General features: G+C 39.2%; 1 protein-coding gene across 1 annotated transcript; it reads left to right on the plus strand.

The window, feature by feature from the left end:
- Positions 1-441: 441 nt before the first annotated feature.
- Positions 442-18,789, plus strand: uimc1 (ubiquitin interaction motif containing 1). Its single transcript, XM_051400390.1, has 23 exons — positions 442-480; positions 783-879; positions 2,011-2,141; positions 2,639-2,723; positions 2,956-3,074; positions 3,634-3,814; positions 4,002-4,168; positions 5,219-5,536; positions 7,047-7,101; positions 7,262-7,368; positions 7,935-8,056; positions 8,251-8,446; positions 8,787-8,891; positions 9,124-9,179; positions 11,279-11,463; positions 11,659-11,729; positions 12,525-12,669; positions 13,115-13,429; positions 13,848-13,929; positions 14,035-14,137; positions 14,358-14,406; positions 15,467-15,500; positions 16,318-18,789. The coding sequence occupies exons 2-23, from the start codon at positions 846-848 to the stop codon at positions 16,493-16,495; spliced, it is 2,838 nt and encodes a 945-aa protein (XP_051256350.1). The 5' UTR covers positions 442-480; positions 783-845; the 3' UTR covers positions 16,496-18,789.
- The last annotated feature ends 486 nt before the right edge of the window (positions 18,790-19,275 follow it).

The following is a 19,275-nucleotide window of genomic DNA, read 5'->3' on the forward strand; positions in this document are numbered from 1 at the left end:
TACTCTTGAATGTGGAGCCTCCCGAACCACAACTGGAAGCTGGTTCCACAAGAGAGGAGCTTGGTAACTGAAGGCTCTAGCTCCTGTTCTAATATAAGATTTTTCTGTGGAGGAAGCAGGATACTATCTATCTATCTATCTATCTATCTATCTATCTATCTATCTATCTATCTATCTATCTATCTATCTATCTATCTATCTATCTATCTATCTATCTATCTATCTATCTATCTATCTATCTATCTATCTATCTATCTATCTATCTGTCTATCTATCTATCTATCTATCTATCTATCTATCTATCTATCTATCTATCTATCTATCGCTATATCACAGTACCTACGGTCCGTGAAGGCAGCAATAAAGCGACATTAACCGACGGTCCGTGAAGGCACCGAGAAGGACGCGTTTTACGTCAAAGTCACGTGATTGCGTAAACAGAAACAAACATGGCGCCGCGAAAGTGAGGAAAACTCTGCTGTGAGTGTCTCTAAAATGACTATTGTTCGGTTTGTCGTTGTTTTGTGTAGCCGTCGGACACATAAACACAAAGACGCCAACGTGTACTCCTTAAATTAGCTTTTAATTACACACAAAATCGAAAATACGAACTTTATTCGCAGTGTTTAGCGTCTCGTGTGTTCAGGTTCACGTCAAGCGATGTCCTCGAGCTGTGTAAGCTATCAGCTGGATCGATCAGGATGAGAATCGATCAGCTCAAAGTCATTCCAGGCTTCTCACTTAGCTCTATTGTCCCTCTTTTATTTTAAACTCTAACACAGAGGTTGGTCAGTTTTCTGGGAGTCCACGCTGGTGCCACCCCGTCACACAGACCCTCCGGACAGATGAGAGGAAGAGGAGGACACTCTTCATCACTAGGTAACTACTGCTGAGGGTGGGCGAGGTTGGGGCTCTGGTCGTAGCTTTGCAGCAGTTTTTGGGGTTAAGTTTAATCTCGCTTTATCTCTTACTGTGCTGTTGAAGCTGTGATTTAATCGTAGGCTGCATAATAAAAGGATTTTAATCTTAATTTCTCCAGGATTAATTCTACTTTAGTTGTGGTTCAGTTTAGATTCAGATGCTCTGTCTTGTAGAAATCACCTAAGTATATAAGAGCTCACTGTAAGCTGGCTGTCCGTGGTAGGTAGAGTACTCTTTACTTCATTAAAAGCACAATTACTCAAGTAAAAATTCAAAAATCACCTTGTAAATAAAGTACAAGCTGCTGTCTATTTTAATATTTTTAGGGTGAAATAATGACTAAAGCACTCATTGGAAGTAGTTTTAATAAAGTAGAGGAAGTAGGCCAATCAAACAAATACCCATCTCTTCTTGGGCTGCACGATATGGTAAAAACATCATATTACGATTATGCTATGATTCACGTTAAGTGTGGAAATTATGATTTTTGTATCATTAATTTAATTTTCACTTTATAAAAGTTTTAAAATATGTGCAGTCTTCAATTGTTCAGCCCTAATCTATTCCTTTTTTTCTTGCTCACTAAGTTATTAGTACATCAGACCTCAATGTGCTTACAGAGGTAAGAAGAGGAGGTTTTAAAAGCGGAGGTCTCAGTGTAGTTTGGGAGGCACGGCAAGCACTTCATGTCACTTATATTTGTTTTATATTTTGATATAAAAAGTGTAGCCAGATGTGGACAGAGGTTGTCACTGGAAGCTGCCTCTTCTTCTGGGATTTGCTCCGTCGTCATTGCACATTGGTCCAAAGACAGGTTGTTCTTATTTTTCTTCCAGGCAGAAGAAAATATAGAGTAGAAGTACAGTTTTACTCCCGTGCGTTACTACACATGTACAATACCTTACACACACCTGCTTGAAATGCTGAATCTGATGCTTCAGCATTTGCAAAAAGTAATCAGAAGTAGGCAGGTGAGCCTAATGTAAATTTCTCAGTCACGGTGATGCATTCAAGATAGAAAACCAGCAGAGATTTGAGAGCTGAAACGCTGGCTTAAAAGCTGCTTTTTTGTGTCTCTGTTGGTCACAGTTTCTGAGAAGCTGACCAGGATGGCTCTGCGAAAGCAAATGATCAAGGATGCGAGTGACATTCCCTCTGGAAGCCAACAGGGTGATGAAAACACACAGGAGGACAAAGCTCTCGACGACAGAGACGACAATGTAAAGAAATGTGAACATTAGTCAGAATCAGGCTCAGTTTCAGAGACGTTCGTATGTCTAAAGCTGTGTGTTGTAGAGTACATTGTCACTTTGGTTCAGTAACTTAAAGCTGTGACTTGTTCCAAAGCAAATGTAGCTCAGGGATTTGTTTTCATTTTCCATATACTTAATTAATTAAACCACAGTTTGTGTCCCGAATCCAAACTGGTTGTTGGATGAAGCTTGAAATGTGCCCCTGTAGGTTTTTCTGTAGGTGCCTGCCAACCTTCCTGAACATATTTTCAAAAAAGCTGATTTGATGATTCAACGGTGGCTGGATAGTAATTCATGGGTTGTGTAATAATTTGAACATAGTTAGTTGAATTATTCAGACAAAAAAGGGGTAAAATAAAAGGACAAAAAGTAACTCCTTTGAACATAGATCTGTGAAACACGAGGCCTTTATGAACTCAGGGAAATGACAGCACTAACACTTGGACTGTTTTTTGTTCTTCCAGGACGAGCTCTCTTTGTCAATTCTGTCACCTTCATCGTCGAGAGAAAAGCACAAGAAAGAGAGGGAAAACAAATCCAAACCCAAAGGTACATAACATGACATCCAGCGTACCAAAATAACTACCAAACATTTAATGTTTTGTTAGTTTCTAATTAGCACAGGATGGAGATGGAGAAGTACAATAGAAATTAATGTCAGTGTATTGACAGAAATCGAGCCTAAAACGTAATAAGAATAGAATCATATATGTGAGAGTTGTGAATCTGTAATATACCTCCCTGACGTCTGACTTGGTACCCTTGTGTCTGCTGTTTTTAGAGATGACAGAAGAGGAGATGATGGACTTGGCCCTGCGTCTGAGTGAACAGGAAGCCAGTATCACTGCACTCAGGCTGCAGAAAGAGGAAGAGGCCATGATGAAAGCCATCCATGAGAGTGTGAGTACAGAGTTTTTTAAATCCTCCGTTCTTGAAGGTGATAATGATCAGTTCTTGTTTTAGAGGCGCGTCGATGCAGCTGTGTGGTAAATTTGGTGGATGTAGTTTGTGGTGCTGTTGAATTGTATTGTGTTATACTGATATTATTACTTTCCACCCCATCTATATCAGTGAGGGTAGGCTAAATAACAGAAACACCTGTCTGTATAACAGCCCCCGCAAACTCCCCTTTAAAATGACCATACAGTTGTATCAACATGTGTTTGCAACAGTCTCAACACAAACTGAATATTATAACCTTCATGAAGGATTAGGATTTTATTGCAGGACTCTTTAGACTGTAGACTGCAAATAGTTTTAGTCAGTTGTAGTCTCAGTCTAATACATGCCTCTTTTAAATGAACCAAACAGATGAGTTGTCAAATCCTCCTAAAAGCAGAAACAAAGCCAGTCAGTGTTAACCGACTCCAAAACACACTGGATGCATAGGAATATCTAAGAAATTAGGGATCTCGATCATTTGTTAATACAGTATCCCTTTGTGGTTTTCTTCTTGTAGATGGCCAGTCAGACACAACCGTGCCCGCCTTCCCAAAGTCAGAGTCTGGTCACGGATGCTGAGGCCTCACTCAGGATCTGCTCTCGGCGGAAACTCCTCTACTCAAATGGGAAGCCGGTGTCTGTCGTCGATCAGGGAGCCTCAGAGGTCGTCTGCACACCAGAGACAGACCTGAACACAGGTGGGTCACTGAGCGCTGAGTCAGTTCTGTTGTTAGATATCCGACAATGCTTAGTTTCTGTCTGCACTGACATGGACAAGGAACATCAGATTCTGCTGAAGTACCACAGCAGAAAAGGGAAAATATGTAATTTGGGCATTTAATGAGACAAATTGCTGGCATTAAACATGCTGTATTGTATTCCCAGGAGCAAAAGGAACTGGAGATGAAAGTAATACCAGGAATAAAAAGCGGAAAAGGAAAGAAGGAAGCCCTCTGCTGGAGATGCCAGACTTGTCCCAGACTCAGAAAATCTACTCTCAGGCATCACCCTGCAGCTCAGAGTCCCTAGACCTGGTTCTGGACTCAACCCAGGTTCGTCAAAAACATTTCTGACTTTTCTTTCTTACCTTTTGAATAATGTGTTGAGTTTATTTTTATTTAATTCATTTGTCTATGAAATGCCAGAAAAGGCTGCTGGTGACAGTTTCCAAGAGCCCAACCTAATTATTATAATTGTTATCAATGAATCTGTCAGAGTTTCTTTGTAAATGTGAAAAACAACCACTAACACCATTTTCCCAGAGTCCAAGGTGAGATCTTCAAAACGCACCCAAAGATATTCGGTTACAATGACATAAAACAAAAAAAGGCTCCTTACATTGGAAGTACGGGAATAAACGAGTGATTGAAACTTTTCTTGAATGTGCTTTAACTGATAATCAAAATAGTTGCCAATTAATTGAATTTGCAATGATATAAAACAGAAAAGTCCTTACGTTTGAAAAGGTGTAACAAGAGAAATGTTAAATACCCAGCGTACACTACCTGCTCAGCAGCAGACAGACGCAATTTAAAAGGGTGGCTGGTGGAGACTAAAAACAGAGCTAAAAGAGAATGAATATTGGACATATATTCATCAGGTGGACACAAACATGACTCTAAATGAATGATCATGTATGTATTTGTCTTCTCTCAACAATAAATCAGAGCTCTGAGTCGACCCAGATCGACGATTGTCAGCTCCGTAAATCCCCCGTCTTCCCCTCGACTGGCTGCAGAGCCGAGGTTCACGTCCCACGTCTGAGCCAGGACCTGCTGCAAACCTGCAGAACCTCAGGGTTTGTGTTGTTGTCTCAGGACAGTTGGACTTCGCCTCGAAAGTCTTCGCCTGCTCAACCCAAGAGCCCAACATTTCCCCAAAGCCCCAAGCGCTCCGGTAACCTCACTTTATCCAAGAGCACGGCTTTACCTAAAAGTCCTGTCTGCTCAGAGACTGATCACAGAGACTATGGAGAGACAGAGCCGAGTCCTGAGTATTTTAAAAGTCCAGTGTTTGGCAGGAATACTCAGCATGAGAAGTCACCAAGTGCCTGCAAACCCCAAGTCAATGTCTGTAACTCAGGGTTCATGTTCTCTTCTCAGGAGAGTTTAACCTCCTCTGTGAGGTCCGCGTCCTGTCGGCCTAAGAGCCCGGTATTCCCAAAAAGCCCCGGTCTTCCCAAGAAGCTCCCTCCCCCAGAATCAGCAATCTGCAAAAGTCCTGTGTTCTTAGAGACTGATGGAGGACAGACTGAGCAGAGTCACGGATGCTGTACAAGCCCAGTGTTGGACAGGGCTGGGCGACCACAAAAGATTCATCTTGATGTGCAGAATCACTCTGCGAGTCCTTCAGCTGCAGAGCTCAGATGTTCAGGCACTGAAGGGAATACAGGAGCCACTGGGGATCAGATTCTGAGGCAGGTGAGTTCAGGTGTCTGTGTGCTTCAAAGTGCTTGTCGGATTGTCAAGCAGCGCCTGAAACTACTGGATTTTTTTTTTTTGTTCGATGTTTTTATTCGAGAGTTTAAAATAAATCGAAATATCAGCTGAACATCCTTATTATTTTTTCACGAACATTGTTGAAATGGATCCCTTAGATTTCCCCTTTTTGACCTAGACACATACCGAGTGGGATATTTTTATAGTGAAAAAATAAGTCAGTATTTAAGGACCTCAAACATATATTTGACATTGGTGTTCTGCAGTGTTTTGTTATTAATCTGCTCACATGTTTGGTGATACCAATATAACTCCAATGAGCTAATATTGGCTGATATAATGGCCCAGTTAAAGGGAAACTTCTGTATTTTTCAACCTGAACCTCATTTTCCTATGTTTTGTGTCTAAGTGACTAATGGGGAGAACAGTTGAATTGAAATTGGTCCAGTATTGAGCGAGAGAGCTGCAGCTGGCAGCCACCAGGAACAGCTGCTCTATTGCTCTGTTCAAAGCCACCAAACCCCATTGATGAATATTGTTCTGCAACATATTTATTGTATTGTATTTTATTCAACCCTGGTGACGGCCGGTCTAAGCCTTATGAAGCTTTGAGGCAGCCCTTTAAGGCCCTTTGAACACCTCCTGTGAAGACTCATATCTTTGTAATAAAAGTCCAACTGCATGTTATTTTTAAATCTATAATACTCCTGAAGTGTTGCATTAAATATAGATTTATAGAAATGTGGATGCGAATAAATGTATTCCATAAAAAGCCTACAGATAAAATACTTTTACTGACAAGAAATATGAATAATATATAACCTTATTGCTTCAACTGGTTGATATTTATGTAACATTTCATACTGTAACAATGTGATGTGATTGTAGAATGATATTCAGATAATTAGGCAATTAGATTTATTACATTACTACTTGGTATCAGACAGAATTGTTCTCATAATTCATACCTGACTTGATGATTATGTATTTCTAGTCTACATCGCCATATTCTCTCAGTATTCTCTCTTCTTGTCCCTCTAATGTGCGGATCACTTAGTTTAGCTGTAAAACGTTCTAAACTGTCAAACTGAATGAAGCAGCAGAGACGATTGAAGCTTTGGATGTTATCAGTCTTGTGCTTCAATTCATTTGACACAAGCTCTGACACAATGTGCTGAAACATTGATCTTCACCGGAGTGAAACAGACTTCGGTGTCGCCCACCGTCTCTGTTCAGCGTAACATCAGTAGCAAGCAGTCTGATGCTGTTGTTAGAAAACCTAAAATTTAATTAATGAACAATCGCATGTGTGGCTTAATCATTGATTCTAGTCTACTTAAAGTGGCTAAAGTGAAGAATGGGAGAATGGGTCATATTGATTGCTAACTTTTTGGTGGTCAGTCTTTTTTTCTCGTTGTATTTCAGTCATAACATCCAGACATCTTTCCAAATGTCCTGCTCATTTCTCTGTTCTTTCTGCTTTTGAATACAGGACAGCAAGACTGATCACAACCAAGATGTCAAGCTGAACGAGTCATCTAAGTCAGGTACAGTGAAACAACTCTTGCTTTCTGGAGGCCTTTGCCCCTAATTCCTGTTAGTCAACAGTCTGAGGGCAGTCACATGATGAGGCTTATGTTACTGATCTACCAGGGCCTACTGGATGTCCCATATCTTTTCTTTACCATCTGTGTTTTCTGGTTATAGATGAGGCAGAGGAGGTGAAGGAAATATCCAAAGACCGGGACTCAGCTGAGATGGAGCTGACCAGTGATATGACGCTAGTCTGGTCCGACGAGGAGGAGAACGTCACGGTACAGAGGCTTTCTCTCTGCTAGAAGATCAAAATATGTTCAAAGCAAGAATGTTTCAATCCTGCATTTGGACTGCAACACATTTATTTTAAGGAATAATACTATGTTCTTTCTTATTGTTAACAAATCCCATAAAAAGACCATTACCATAGAGCTCCATTGTACATTGTTGTTGTACCATAAACATATCAATCCCACATACACAATCCCATTGCGACCAGATAGTCACCGAATAGGGAACTGAATGTGAATTAATCTGCCACTGAACATAATACCCAACAATGCATTATTTCCTCCTGTTTGTTTGATTAAAAACTACAGTGACCAGCTGTTTTAGCAAGTTACTGAACTACTTTTTTGAACATGAAACACAGACCGGAAGTCAGAAAGTACTGAGAGACGGGCTGACACATTGGATTTGTTCACAATAAGAAAGTTACACTGGCTTTATTTTTGAAGGGCAGGTTGTTGAATCTTTGTAAAGGCTTAAAGACGTAACTTGACACTGTAGTTTTTAACATCTAATTTTTGTCTGTCCTCACCGTTCCTCCCTCAATCTGTTGCAGCCGGTGGGCTCGCACAGCCCGGTCTTCCCAGAGGAGAGACCTGTTCATCAGACAGACAGCAAGGCTGCCTCCCTGAACCACATGACTGCAGCTTCTCACGGGACGACCAGGTTGAACTGCAGGTGGGGAGAAGAGTTTCTGTTGTACGTTTAGCTTTAGAGTGATAATATCTAACGAGTTGTGTGTTATCTTTATTGAATTGGCTACTCAAGCTCTAAACTAGCTAAACCTCACATACTACGTCTAATTAAAGAGCCTCAGTTCGAATATGCCTTTTTGCTAACTCTCTCTGTATGTTTCCACACATCTTCGTCAGACCTTCTTCCTCTTCTACATCCACCGGCCAACAGCAGCTTTCCCCAACAGAGCGAGAAAAACGCCCTATCAGCAGTCAGAGAACGGTCAGCAGGCCTTTAGCCTCGCATGGGGAGCCTGCAGACGAGCCTACGGTGCACTACTACTGGGGGGTTCCCTTCTGTCCACGAGGCCTGGACCCAGACAACTACACACAGGTGAAGATTTGCTTCTTCTTACTTTACATTATGAACACTTATTCAGTTCACTATTCTGCAGACTAGTAAAAATGCCAGTCATCTCTGGTGGGAGCTTCTAAAATGTGAATATTTACTGCTTTTCTCAGTTTTATGTGCATTCATTAGCATTGTCTTTTGCCAGTGTTTTTAAAATTTGGTTTTAATTTGAACTACATTTGGTATGAAACCTCGCTTCCCTTCTTTATTAAGAATATTGATTAATTCTATAATACAAACAATAAAAATCCAATCATTTTCATGTGTAATTCCTCACTTTTTCATCTGTTTGTCCATCCTTCCTTCGTGTCTCTGATTTCAGGTGATCCAGGCTCAGATGGAGGTGTATGAGAAGAGTTTGAAGCAGGCTCAGAGGTGTCTGCTGAGGAAGGCTGAGTGGGGGGAGGGCATCCTGCCACAGCCGGAGGTATGATAATGATTTAACGTGGATGCTGCTCTAACTGGTTTTTGGATCTTGATTTAGAAGACTCAAGCAGAAATCAAAACATAGATCTGACATGTGATAGGATGCTTAGATATCATCCATTTTAATTGTCCAATGACACTGCTACAGGTAGTTTATTATTAGTATTACTATTATGGTAGTAACTGTAAAGTCATTGTGAGTCATATGATAGACATTATCTATTCTTTCCTAGAAATGTCCATCACCTGAGTCGCCTGCTGAGTCACCTCAAGAGCTTTTTCCTCGAAGGTAAAACCTCCATGAACTTAACCAGCTGCTCTTCTATAATGTAGAAATGGGCTGTTAGCATCCTGTTAGCTTTCATGGTCACACAGGATCAAACTCAGAAAAATAAAGTAGAACAGCAAGGTTCTTCTTCAGTGTCAAAACCAGAATAAAAGACAAATGAACAGTGAAACAAGATTACAAACCTTATTATTTACTGTAAACCAACTGAACCAATGCTGTTATTCTATCTGCAGTATGTACTGATGCACTATTTTGGTAGTTTATATACAAGAAATTAATATATTTTCTGTTTTGTGGAAACAGACATTGATGCAGGGCCTATGTTGATGGATGTCGCAAAGTTGAAAACTTGTTTTTAAAGACAAAAATAACACCATATACGCTTAAAAGTCCACATAGAAATGTATTTTTATGAATAATTAAATATCTGATAATTAAATAAATGCTTTTGTCTTCCCAGCTGTCATCAGAGCTTTACTAATACTAATTTCTAACCAATTTAATTTTGTTTTAGCTGTGAGCACCTTTTTATTACTCACCAGAGGCAACATTCAGGTGTTGCAGCAGCACAAGGACAGACATAAGTACAGATAAATAGGGAAAAGTACTAATAGTATATAAAAATAAAAATAGAAACAATACTACAGTAAGGAAACAAAAAATAATACTTTCACCACTAGAATGATGCATGATATAATAAGTAATAATACTTAGCGTTGTCTGCATGATTTATGTATGATATAAATATAAAATATAGTATAAGTAATATAATGTAATAAAACAGCATAATATAGTATGGGATATAATTTAACATGAAATCATTTATCATTTCCAGACTCAACAGTGTACTGTATAATAATGGTACAGTAATGTATTTCTGCCACTAGATGTCACTAGTTAACCTGATATAAAATCAGTGAATGGGACTGATGAGTTTCTGGTTTGATTTGAAACATAAATGTATCATTCATTCACTTAGAAAAATGCTTTCACTGCTTTAAATGATTAATGAACAGCTTGATAATTGAAAGTAACAGAATAATGACAATTTACTCTTGTCTGATACTGAATTTAGGTTTTATTTCATTCATTATTTAAAGACAGAGCTGTAATCAGCCTAAATTTACTTTAAACTAAACCACATTCTTTGTTTTTTATGAACAAACTCCAGCGTAATCCGTGTGACTAAGATCTGTTCAATTTAAGGGAGTCCAAGGAGGAGACATGAGTCACATGTTCGTCAGCACAGAGGGAGCTTCTCTTAAACGTTTCCTCATTTCAATCACTGACATCTTTTCCTCGCGCCTTTGCAGTGGTGGATGAAGTCTCAAAATAACACAATTTAAAAACATTCTTACATTGTTATGAGTATAACTCTTGTGTTCACAATCTTACTTGAGTAAAAAATTGGCCCCTGTCGTTGTTACATTATTATATATGACATTATGAGATTATTACTATTGATGCAGTAACAGTGAGATAGATTTTAATGTTGTAGCTGGCTGCAGCAGAGTTAAGTTTATTATTTAATTACTGCTGGGTGGTTTAATTTACTGTACAACCAAGGAATCTGGTGTAGGAATGAATAAATACAGGTTCATAATAAATGTAGTGGAGTAAAAAGAACAATATTTCCCTTTGAAATGTAGTGGAGTGGAGGTATAAAGTAGCACAAAACAGTTTTTTCCAACAGTCCAAAACCCAAATTTAGTTTACTTTCATATATGACAAAGAAAAGCATCAAATTCTCAAACTTGAGAAGCCGCATGTTTGACATATTTGCTTAAAACATGAATAAAAGAATGAATAAATAATAAGAAAAGTTGCCGTTTGAACTGTTGATCGATTAATCAGCTCTTAACTGCAGACCTACAGGGACCATTTTGCACATAGAAACAGAAACAGAAACATGTCAAACCAGCTGAAGTCAGGATGAAAATATTTACATTTAACACAAACATATATAGTTTAAGTACACTGAGTACCTTGTGTGTACAGTTGGCTACCATTAAATGATTTGTTTTTGTTGCATTTAAACTTTCTCTCGATCTGTGCTCCATCTGAATTGACACTGTGTATTTATTTAAATACATTTTCAGGCGTGGGCTCAGACTGAGGTGCAAAAAACTGTCTGACACAGCTGATTCTCCTTCAGCTGAGGTAGAGGAGGAAGAAGACAAGAGGGACGAAGAGGAAGGCAAGCAAAGAGAGAACAAAGGAGAAGAGCAGGAGAATGACGGAGAAGTAGTACAGGTGGATACAGATGACTGTGACGTTTGTCCAGGTACTGAAGCTCCACCTTTTTCATTGGTTTGTTATTAAGGTGCTTGAACCTAGTTGTTTAACTTAGCGATCAACCACAGTTCAACAGATGATGGCTGTATTAAACTCTCACCAGAAGAGGAAACTGGCCTCTTTATATGATCACATTTAGACCTGATACAAACTGCTGACCGTCATCATGTCTCTCCCACAACAGAGACCCAACTGAGTGACAACGATGACGACAGGACGCAAGATCTGATGATAGACACTGACACTAGAACAGAGGTAAGTTCATGTGTTGAATTTCAACTTGCAGTCAGCCCTCCAGTAGATGATGACATTCCTGAGTTTGAATTACCACTGCACGAAGGTTAGAGGATATTAAATTCTGGTGGAAGTAGCACAGTATCTAGGAACTTTACTAAAACAACATGAAACCTGCAGACAGACTGAAACGTTGTGTAAAACCTGAGGAAACTAATGAGATCAGTATTGATCAAAAATAAAGTATCACACTTTACAATACTGTAAAGAATCAACTGGGGATTAGTTTGTAATTGGATTGTAGTGTTTACAGTGTTGATACTTAGCATGTACTTTATAGTGTCTGTGACTTTTATCACCAGATTCTTGCCAATACACAGTCCTACTTTTTCTTATTAGCACCATATAGTTTCCATAGTTACCATGTATTTTATTGTGTCCATACTAAATTTATACTTTATAGTGTTCCTGCATCTTTTTTTTTTGGTTGCATTAGATCAGTGGTTACCAAATATTTGACAGTGACAGTGGAGATAAGGTAGCAAACACAGCAGTCTAACAAAAACATAAATGAGATGTTAAGATTTTCTTCATTCAGACGTTTGTTTACATTGTAATCAGCAGCCTGATTTGTTTTTCCTGCTTCACCCTGATAAAACACCAGCGTTTACCTGGCAGGTGGCCATGATTTCACGTCGCACATCCCCTGATAAGATGAACTTCATTGATCCCTGACAGGAACACTGGAACAGCAAAGAGAATCATATAAAAATAAATCTATAATAAATATCACACCTTCCTTGGATTTCTCCACAGCTCCAACCTAAAAGCCCGGGGCTGCCTGAGGTTGAGATGATTCTTCAGGACGATTCTCCAGCTTGGGACGAGCGGCAGCGGCAGAAGCAGGAGGAGGAGGAAGAGGAGGAGGAGATGGAAGTGGAGGTGGAGGTGGAGGTGGACGGTGAGGCTGCCAGTTAACTGATAGAACAGAAAACTTTGCATCTGTGCTTTGCATCTGTGCTGATACCAGCCTGGTTGTGTGGTGGGTGAAAGTTGAAAGCTGATACTGGAAATAGATCTCCCCTACAAACCTGCGCTACAAAGGCAAAACACAGGAACTACGAACATATTTGGTCAAAATTGCTAACTCTCTCATCTGTCTTACCATATTAATAATATAAAGACAGAGTCAGCATTATAAGTGTTACGTAAGTTCTGTGCAGTAGTGTTTGATAATCAGCTTTAAAGGGCATAAACTGAAGGCATTAAGCCTGAAAACTTTAAACGCTTTTCATTCTCAGCATCACTGTTTCCATAGGTACTCCTCTGTATCTGTGTGTGGCCCAAATTAATGTGCATGTCATCAGAAAATAACCTTAAAAATGAGTGTATGTGACTGTTTTCAGCCCCAGTGGACAGAAAGACGAAGGGAAACATCCCTGTTGTCAGCAGCGATGGTGGAGGACCAACTATGAGGAAAGAGGAGGTAGAAGAGGACGTGGGGGATCCAGATGTGGAGGAGATAAAGGAGCAAAGGCTTCAAAGGTCGACGTCTCCTGAACTGGAACAAGCTGCCGCCTCTCAGAGCTCTGAAACCAACGTGGACTGTCCCATCTGTCAGGGATCCTTCCCCGTGACGGAGATCGAGATGCACGCTGCGTACTGCGATGGAGAGGTGGCTGTCGTGGATGAGAGGAGGCCAAAAGCCGACTGCTTCCAAGGTGCCAGAAACTATATTTTAAAGTGTGTTATACACTTTCACAGCTGTAAAATCTGTAGGTTGGGTTTTAACATTGGTCGTTCAAGGAGGAAGGTTTTTGTGATTTTTTTCCTTGTCTTTATTGTAAAGTATTACAAGATATCCAGAACAAACAGCAATAACAACACGACAACAATAATCATCAATCAGGTTTCCACGATTCTTTCTTTTTTGTTCTACTAAATCTTTGTTTTCCGTCTCGTCTGCCTTTTACCATTCAACTGTTTCTCTGATCTTTGTTGAGAGTCATGGTGAAAAGAAATGTGCTTTTGAATACCTGTCGTCTGTGTCTATGACGTCCAACTGTTAACATCAGTTTAAAAAAAATGTCAGTGTTGTTGTGTTGATACTTTAAAATGACATCTTCTTCCACTTTATAGTATCACTGAAGCCTCGTAGGAAGAGAACAAGAAGAGCAGAGGTGACAGCGGAAGAGACTAACGACTCCTCCAATACTAGCATGTAAGTAGGTAGCACTAAGTATTCAACAGGAACAGCTCAGCATTTTCAGACCAATTTGTTGTTTTTTTTTTTTTTTACACCTGGTGTCTGTCTTGTTTTCCACAGGAACCCAGAGAAATGTTTTATCTGTCAGAAAGCCGTTCCTCTGAGAGACTACAGCAGACACACAGAGCTCTGCATCCAACAACAGTCATCAAAGACTGCAGCGGTAAGCCTCTTTACACCAATTACAGTAACACCCCCTCACACAATACAATGGTAAGGTTCAAAATGTGTAAGTTAAAAAGAAGTTATTGTTCAACCAAAGCACAAAATTACTCTGCAGAAACATAAAACTAAACCCTTTTCACAGTCATTTTCTTGCTTTTTTTTTATGTGATCTCTTTTTATTGAGGATACAGAATAACTTTACATTTCTGATCTTCCAGAAGGGAAACCTGCTATCAGCTCTGGAGCAAACGGACAGCAGACATTCAGGTGAGTCTGAAAGTCTTTCCCATGTAACAAGACTACGGTGACTCGGTGAGGCTGTGCTAACATGTTTATATTGATAATTATAACATGCTTTGCAAAGAAAACACAATGTGTAGCCAGTAGTTTTGCCGTCATCAAAATATTTCACAGATTTAAATTTTAACCTCATGATGGCACTAGAGGAAAAGTCAGACCGCATCATCTGGGCAACAATCCATCCAATGGACCTTTTTCACAGCATCCATTTTGAAGTGAAATAGTAGGGTAAACACAGGTGTTAGCAATGATACTAACTGAGGTTTTGTTCCAGTCACTGCCTTTCCACTGAGGCAACATGCACAATAGCAGCCCCCTGTTTGACTTGAATGGAACAGAATCTTAATTAGTGTTATTGGTAACACAACACTGTGTTTCATGTCAAAATGGCTGCTGTGAAAAAGGTCTATAGACGCTGAGATATTTTAGTCTGGAACAGACTCGTGCACCGATCGACAAACACTGCCATCCTTAGACCCAAGCTGTTAGCGGGGTTAAAACAAAGAGACCCAAAGTACAATTCTACACTATGAGTGTGGACACTGATGAAGGACTGCTGTTGCTTTCACTGTGTGGCCGGTGTAGACAAAAAGTTTATATCTTTATGTTTTGGATGGTTAGTGGGACAAAAGATGTCAACTCGGTGTATAACAGCCTTTTTTTTTTTAAACGTTTTCTGTCATTGTATAAACAAAATGATTAATAGATTAATTAAGAAAATCATTGTTTGATTATTTGATAATGGAAATAATGATAGCTGAAGCTAAATTTTAGACTTTCATAAGGTTGGACTCACTTTTAAAAATAATCGGGGCAATTGAGCCCCTTATTTGCCCCTCAGTTAATTAATGCTCTGATCTGGATTTTCTGGTTTACAGGTGAGATTTTCACCTCAGATCATGATCAACACCCAGACTCGCTTTTGCAGCCTCAGAACAAACATATCAGCAGTAGAATCAGGTCTCAAACCTCTCGTCAGTCAGACTCCAGTTGATTCACATTTTTCTGACATGTTCTGTGTTCACAGAGGCCGGGCCGTCTGGATCCAGCCTCCAGCCAGGGTAAGACGACTTAGAAACACTTAGTTACAACTTTTGTTTATCTTTGTGGACATTTTGATCCGGAGTCCCTCACAATGAAAGTTTTAACACCTTGTTGAACCAGAGGAAATCAAATCTCTGTCAGTGTACTGATGACAGAAATGTTTGTGCTGATAGCCAACTGTCATTTTACAGCTTTCATGTGGTTACAAAGCCTATAAATGTTAAAAAAAACCATGAAAACATAAATTCCTTCAGGCTTTAAGTCTTCACTGACTTCAAGATTTACAATAGAAATACACAAAACTGATTTTTATAACATGTTTATTTATGCTGTAAAGTTGTACATTTTAATATGGAGCCTTATGGAGATTGACTCACTTCTGTAGCCTCAAGTGGCCATTCGAGGAACTACAGTTTTTGCCAGCTACGGAGGTTGTCGCTTGGTTTTTATCTACAGAGGGAGCGGGTCCTCTTCCATGGAGTCTGCAATGTCTCAACAGTAGTTGGCGACCAGTTTTTCCTTAAATGCTTGAAAGACTGAGCTGCAACTTCATTGTTAAATGTTCCTAAATCCTACACACTGGTCCTTTTAACAGTGTTTTATGTTCCAAGTCTGAAAAGGCCTTTTATTTATCACTATATTGATTAAAAGTATTAATAAAGGTAGCTTATAATTGAATATAAAATAGCCTAAAATAGCTGCAGCCTTACACATAATAATCGCATGAGATCATTCAACACAAATGGGGGAACAAGTAAGGTGAAGGATTATTCTTTACCAGTTCGGACAAGTGTTTTCTGTTTTAACGGGCCTGGATTTGTGTCCTTGTGTTAGAGATGTCATTGATCTGCGGGATGACGATGAGGAGGACGAGGAGGAAGGTGGCGTTTCAGCCATCCGGATTAGTAACTCTCCCATCCGATCCTTCACTCCGATCTCAGAGGCCACCGGCTGCCTTATTGACTTCAAAAAACAGCAGCGAACCAAGAAGCTGAGTCAGAGACGAAGATGAGGGTGACCTCGTAAAAGACTTGTGGTCCTGACAGGAAATACTGGAAACCAGAGCCTTAACTAAAGACCTAAAGCCTCATCGGGTTCGACGTGACGTCCTGATGTAAACATTTTGGATATTTATGCAGGTAAATGAATACAAATCGAACACTTGAATGTTCAGAATCTCACATGTATTCATAAAAAACTCTTTCTGTGCCACTAAATGTTTTCTGTATTTACATTTGTTAACGCTGAAGGTGTTTCAGACTACCTCTTCGTGTATTGAAACATTTCCTTTTTGTTACTATAGCTTTGGTTTAACATTTTGATTAGCATCATGTCTCAGAGTGTACGTCAGATTCATGCAAACACAATTTTACTGGCCTCAGCTTGAAGTGAAGTCTTGGGTCTGAAATATTTCAGCAACTATTGGAGGGATTGCCTTGAACTCTTGATTTTCCTCTTGTGCCACGATGAGGTGAAAACACTTAAACCGCTAAAGCTAATTACTGAAGTCTCATCTGTATTTTGGGATTATAAGATTATAACACACAACATGTCTTGTTAACGGTGAGTAGATGCTAACACGAGGCATACTAATGTTAGCATGTACTAAAGTGTTAAATGTGCAAATTTTAAATTTTACACATCATACACTAAAATTCTGTACAAACATACAATTGAAAAAGTCACCATGCCTAACTGTACACATGTTCAAATGCAATGTTTCGCTAATGCAAATCGCCAGATGTGACCCTGGTCTAGTATTTTGTTCACTGATTGAAAAACAACCGAGCCAATCAGAGCCGATTTAAGAAACTGTGACGTCATCTTCTTGTGACAGAGCTGAACAAATGCAGACAAACATGGCAACAATTGTGGATGTAGGGCTGCAACTAACGGTTATGTTCATTATTGATTCATCTGCTGATTATTGTCTTGATTTATCAATTTATCTTTAAATTGTAAAATGTTCTAGAGCCCTAAATGACTTCTTCAAATCCTTTTCTTCATCCAAAAGTCCAAAGATATTCATTTGAACAATCACATACGACAGAAAAAAGAGCAGATTATTGTTACATTTAAGAAGCCGGAGCCTGTGAAAGTGTCTTAATTTCTGCTTAAAAAAATGAGACACTTTCAAAATACAACTAATTTGTCAGTTGATTAGTTGATTAACTGCTTCAGCTCTACGTGGATGAGATGGATGAGTCAATGTACAGAAATAAATATTAAATGACATCGCCTTGAGTGAACAGAAAATGGCAGTTCAGTCAGATTATCATCCTGGCTAAATGTTCGATATTAATTTGAACTGTAGCCATGTTAGGATGCTCAGATACCAGCATTAGTGTCAACAGGCTAAGAGAGTCAGAAATGTCCTCAAATGGCCACTGTATTGAGAATAAACCCTTGTGATTTAGGTTAAAACATGGCCTTCCCTCTGGCGCACCATCAGGACAAACAACATTTTTTGGAGCTAAGATAGGAAAGGTTTATGTTGTTCCTCCACCGTCCATCTCTCCGACAGCTTTTAGTTTGTGGTCTATGATGAAGTGCTGCGAGCGAGCTCTTATAAATGAGGAAAAATATCAAATCAAATTGAGTTCCCAGATTAATAAAATCAGCAGCATTTCTTTGAGAAAGGAGCTAAAACAGAAATTAAATAGCTCACTATTAGAGGTCTGTCCTCCGTTCAGTGCACGTCTCTAATTGGATCACACAGAATAAAAATAAAAAGTCAAATTTCAACGTTTAACACAATCAGAGCCTCCGACCGAGTTTTCATCCTTTGTCTTGTTTCCTGTCAAATGTTATAATTTGTTAGCACATAAATGTCAGAACTGTAAGATCCCCTCTGTACCGTCTTAAGACCGTACGTGGGAGGGAGTGTGATGCATTTAAAAGCCTTGAAAACTCTGAATTTCCCCTTTTAACATCATAAACCACCTGGTTGAGGGTCTTTCACAGCAGCATCACAAGTTTTGTCCAACTGTAATTGAACGTAACATCAACGTGTTTCTGTGTGTCACATTTTCTGCTCAAATCTCTCCTGTAAAGTCATTTTGTCTCTGTTCAGAACAGGTTGTGTTTCCATGCTTTCTCTGCACTGTGGACCATTTTTATCATCCGAAATATTTCCTGTAAAGTTGACACAGACACAATATACTTGTCCTGATTTCCCCATTTTCTTTCTTCTGTTCCTTCAATGTATGCTCAGAGTATTGGCCTTGAGTACTGTATCAGCACTTTAGAGGTACATAGGCTAATTGATGTCACAAAACAGAAGTAAAGTCACTGTAAAGCACTGGACACACGTTTTTTTATTGACGGAAGAGATGCAGGTGATATTTTATATATATTTATACTTTTTTGATACTTCTACTTATCTTATTTTGTCCTTGAGAACATCTTTTTTCTCACAGTGTCTCAGAAAAGGAAAGATACAGTTTGTCCTGCCGTCGTTAAATTTCACTTTTAAGCGGCCTGCTTGAGGTTTGTATTTCCTGTGAAACTTTGAAGCAGTGCCGCAACATGCAGACTGTTGTTTTGTAAGAGTCTGTCACAATGTTCAGTTGCACCAACCTAGTTCAATAGAAGGATGATCGTCCTGAAAGCTATAAAGTACAAACTGTATGTATGACCAAAAGTATGTGGACACCCACAGTAAAAGTGCATTAAAAATGTTACTAAAAGTATGTAGAACAATGAAGAAAAAGGTACCCTGCAGTAAAATGTCCCCTGTGACTATTATATATTATATTATTATTACTCATGTATTCATGTAAAAGCAGGTTT

The sequence above is a fragment of the Dicentrarchus labrax genome, unplaced genomic scaffold (genome assembly GCF_905237075.1).
Source record: "Dicentrarchus labrax unplaced genomic scaffold, dlabrax2021, whole genome shotgun sequence".
Classification (NCBI taxonomy): domain Eukaryota; kingdom Metazoa; phylum Chordata; class Actinopteri; family Moronidae; genus Dicentrarchus; species Dicentrarchus labrax.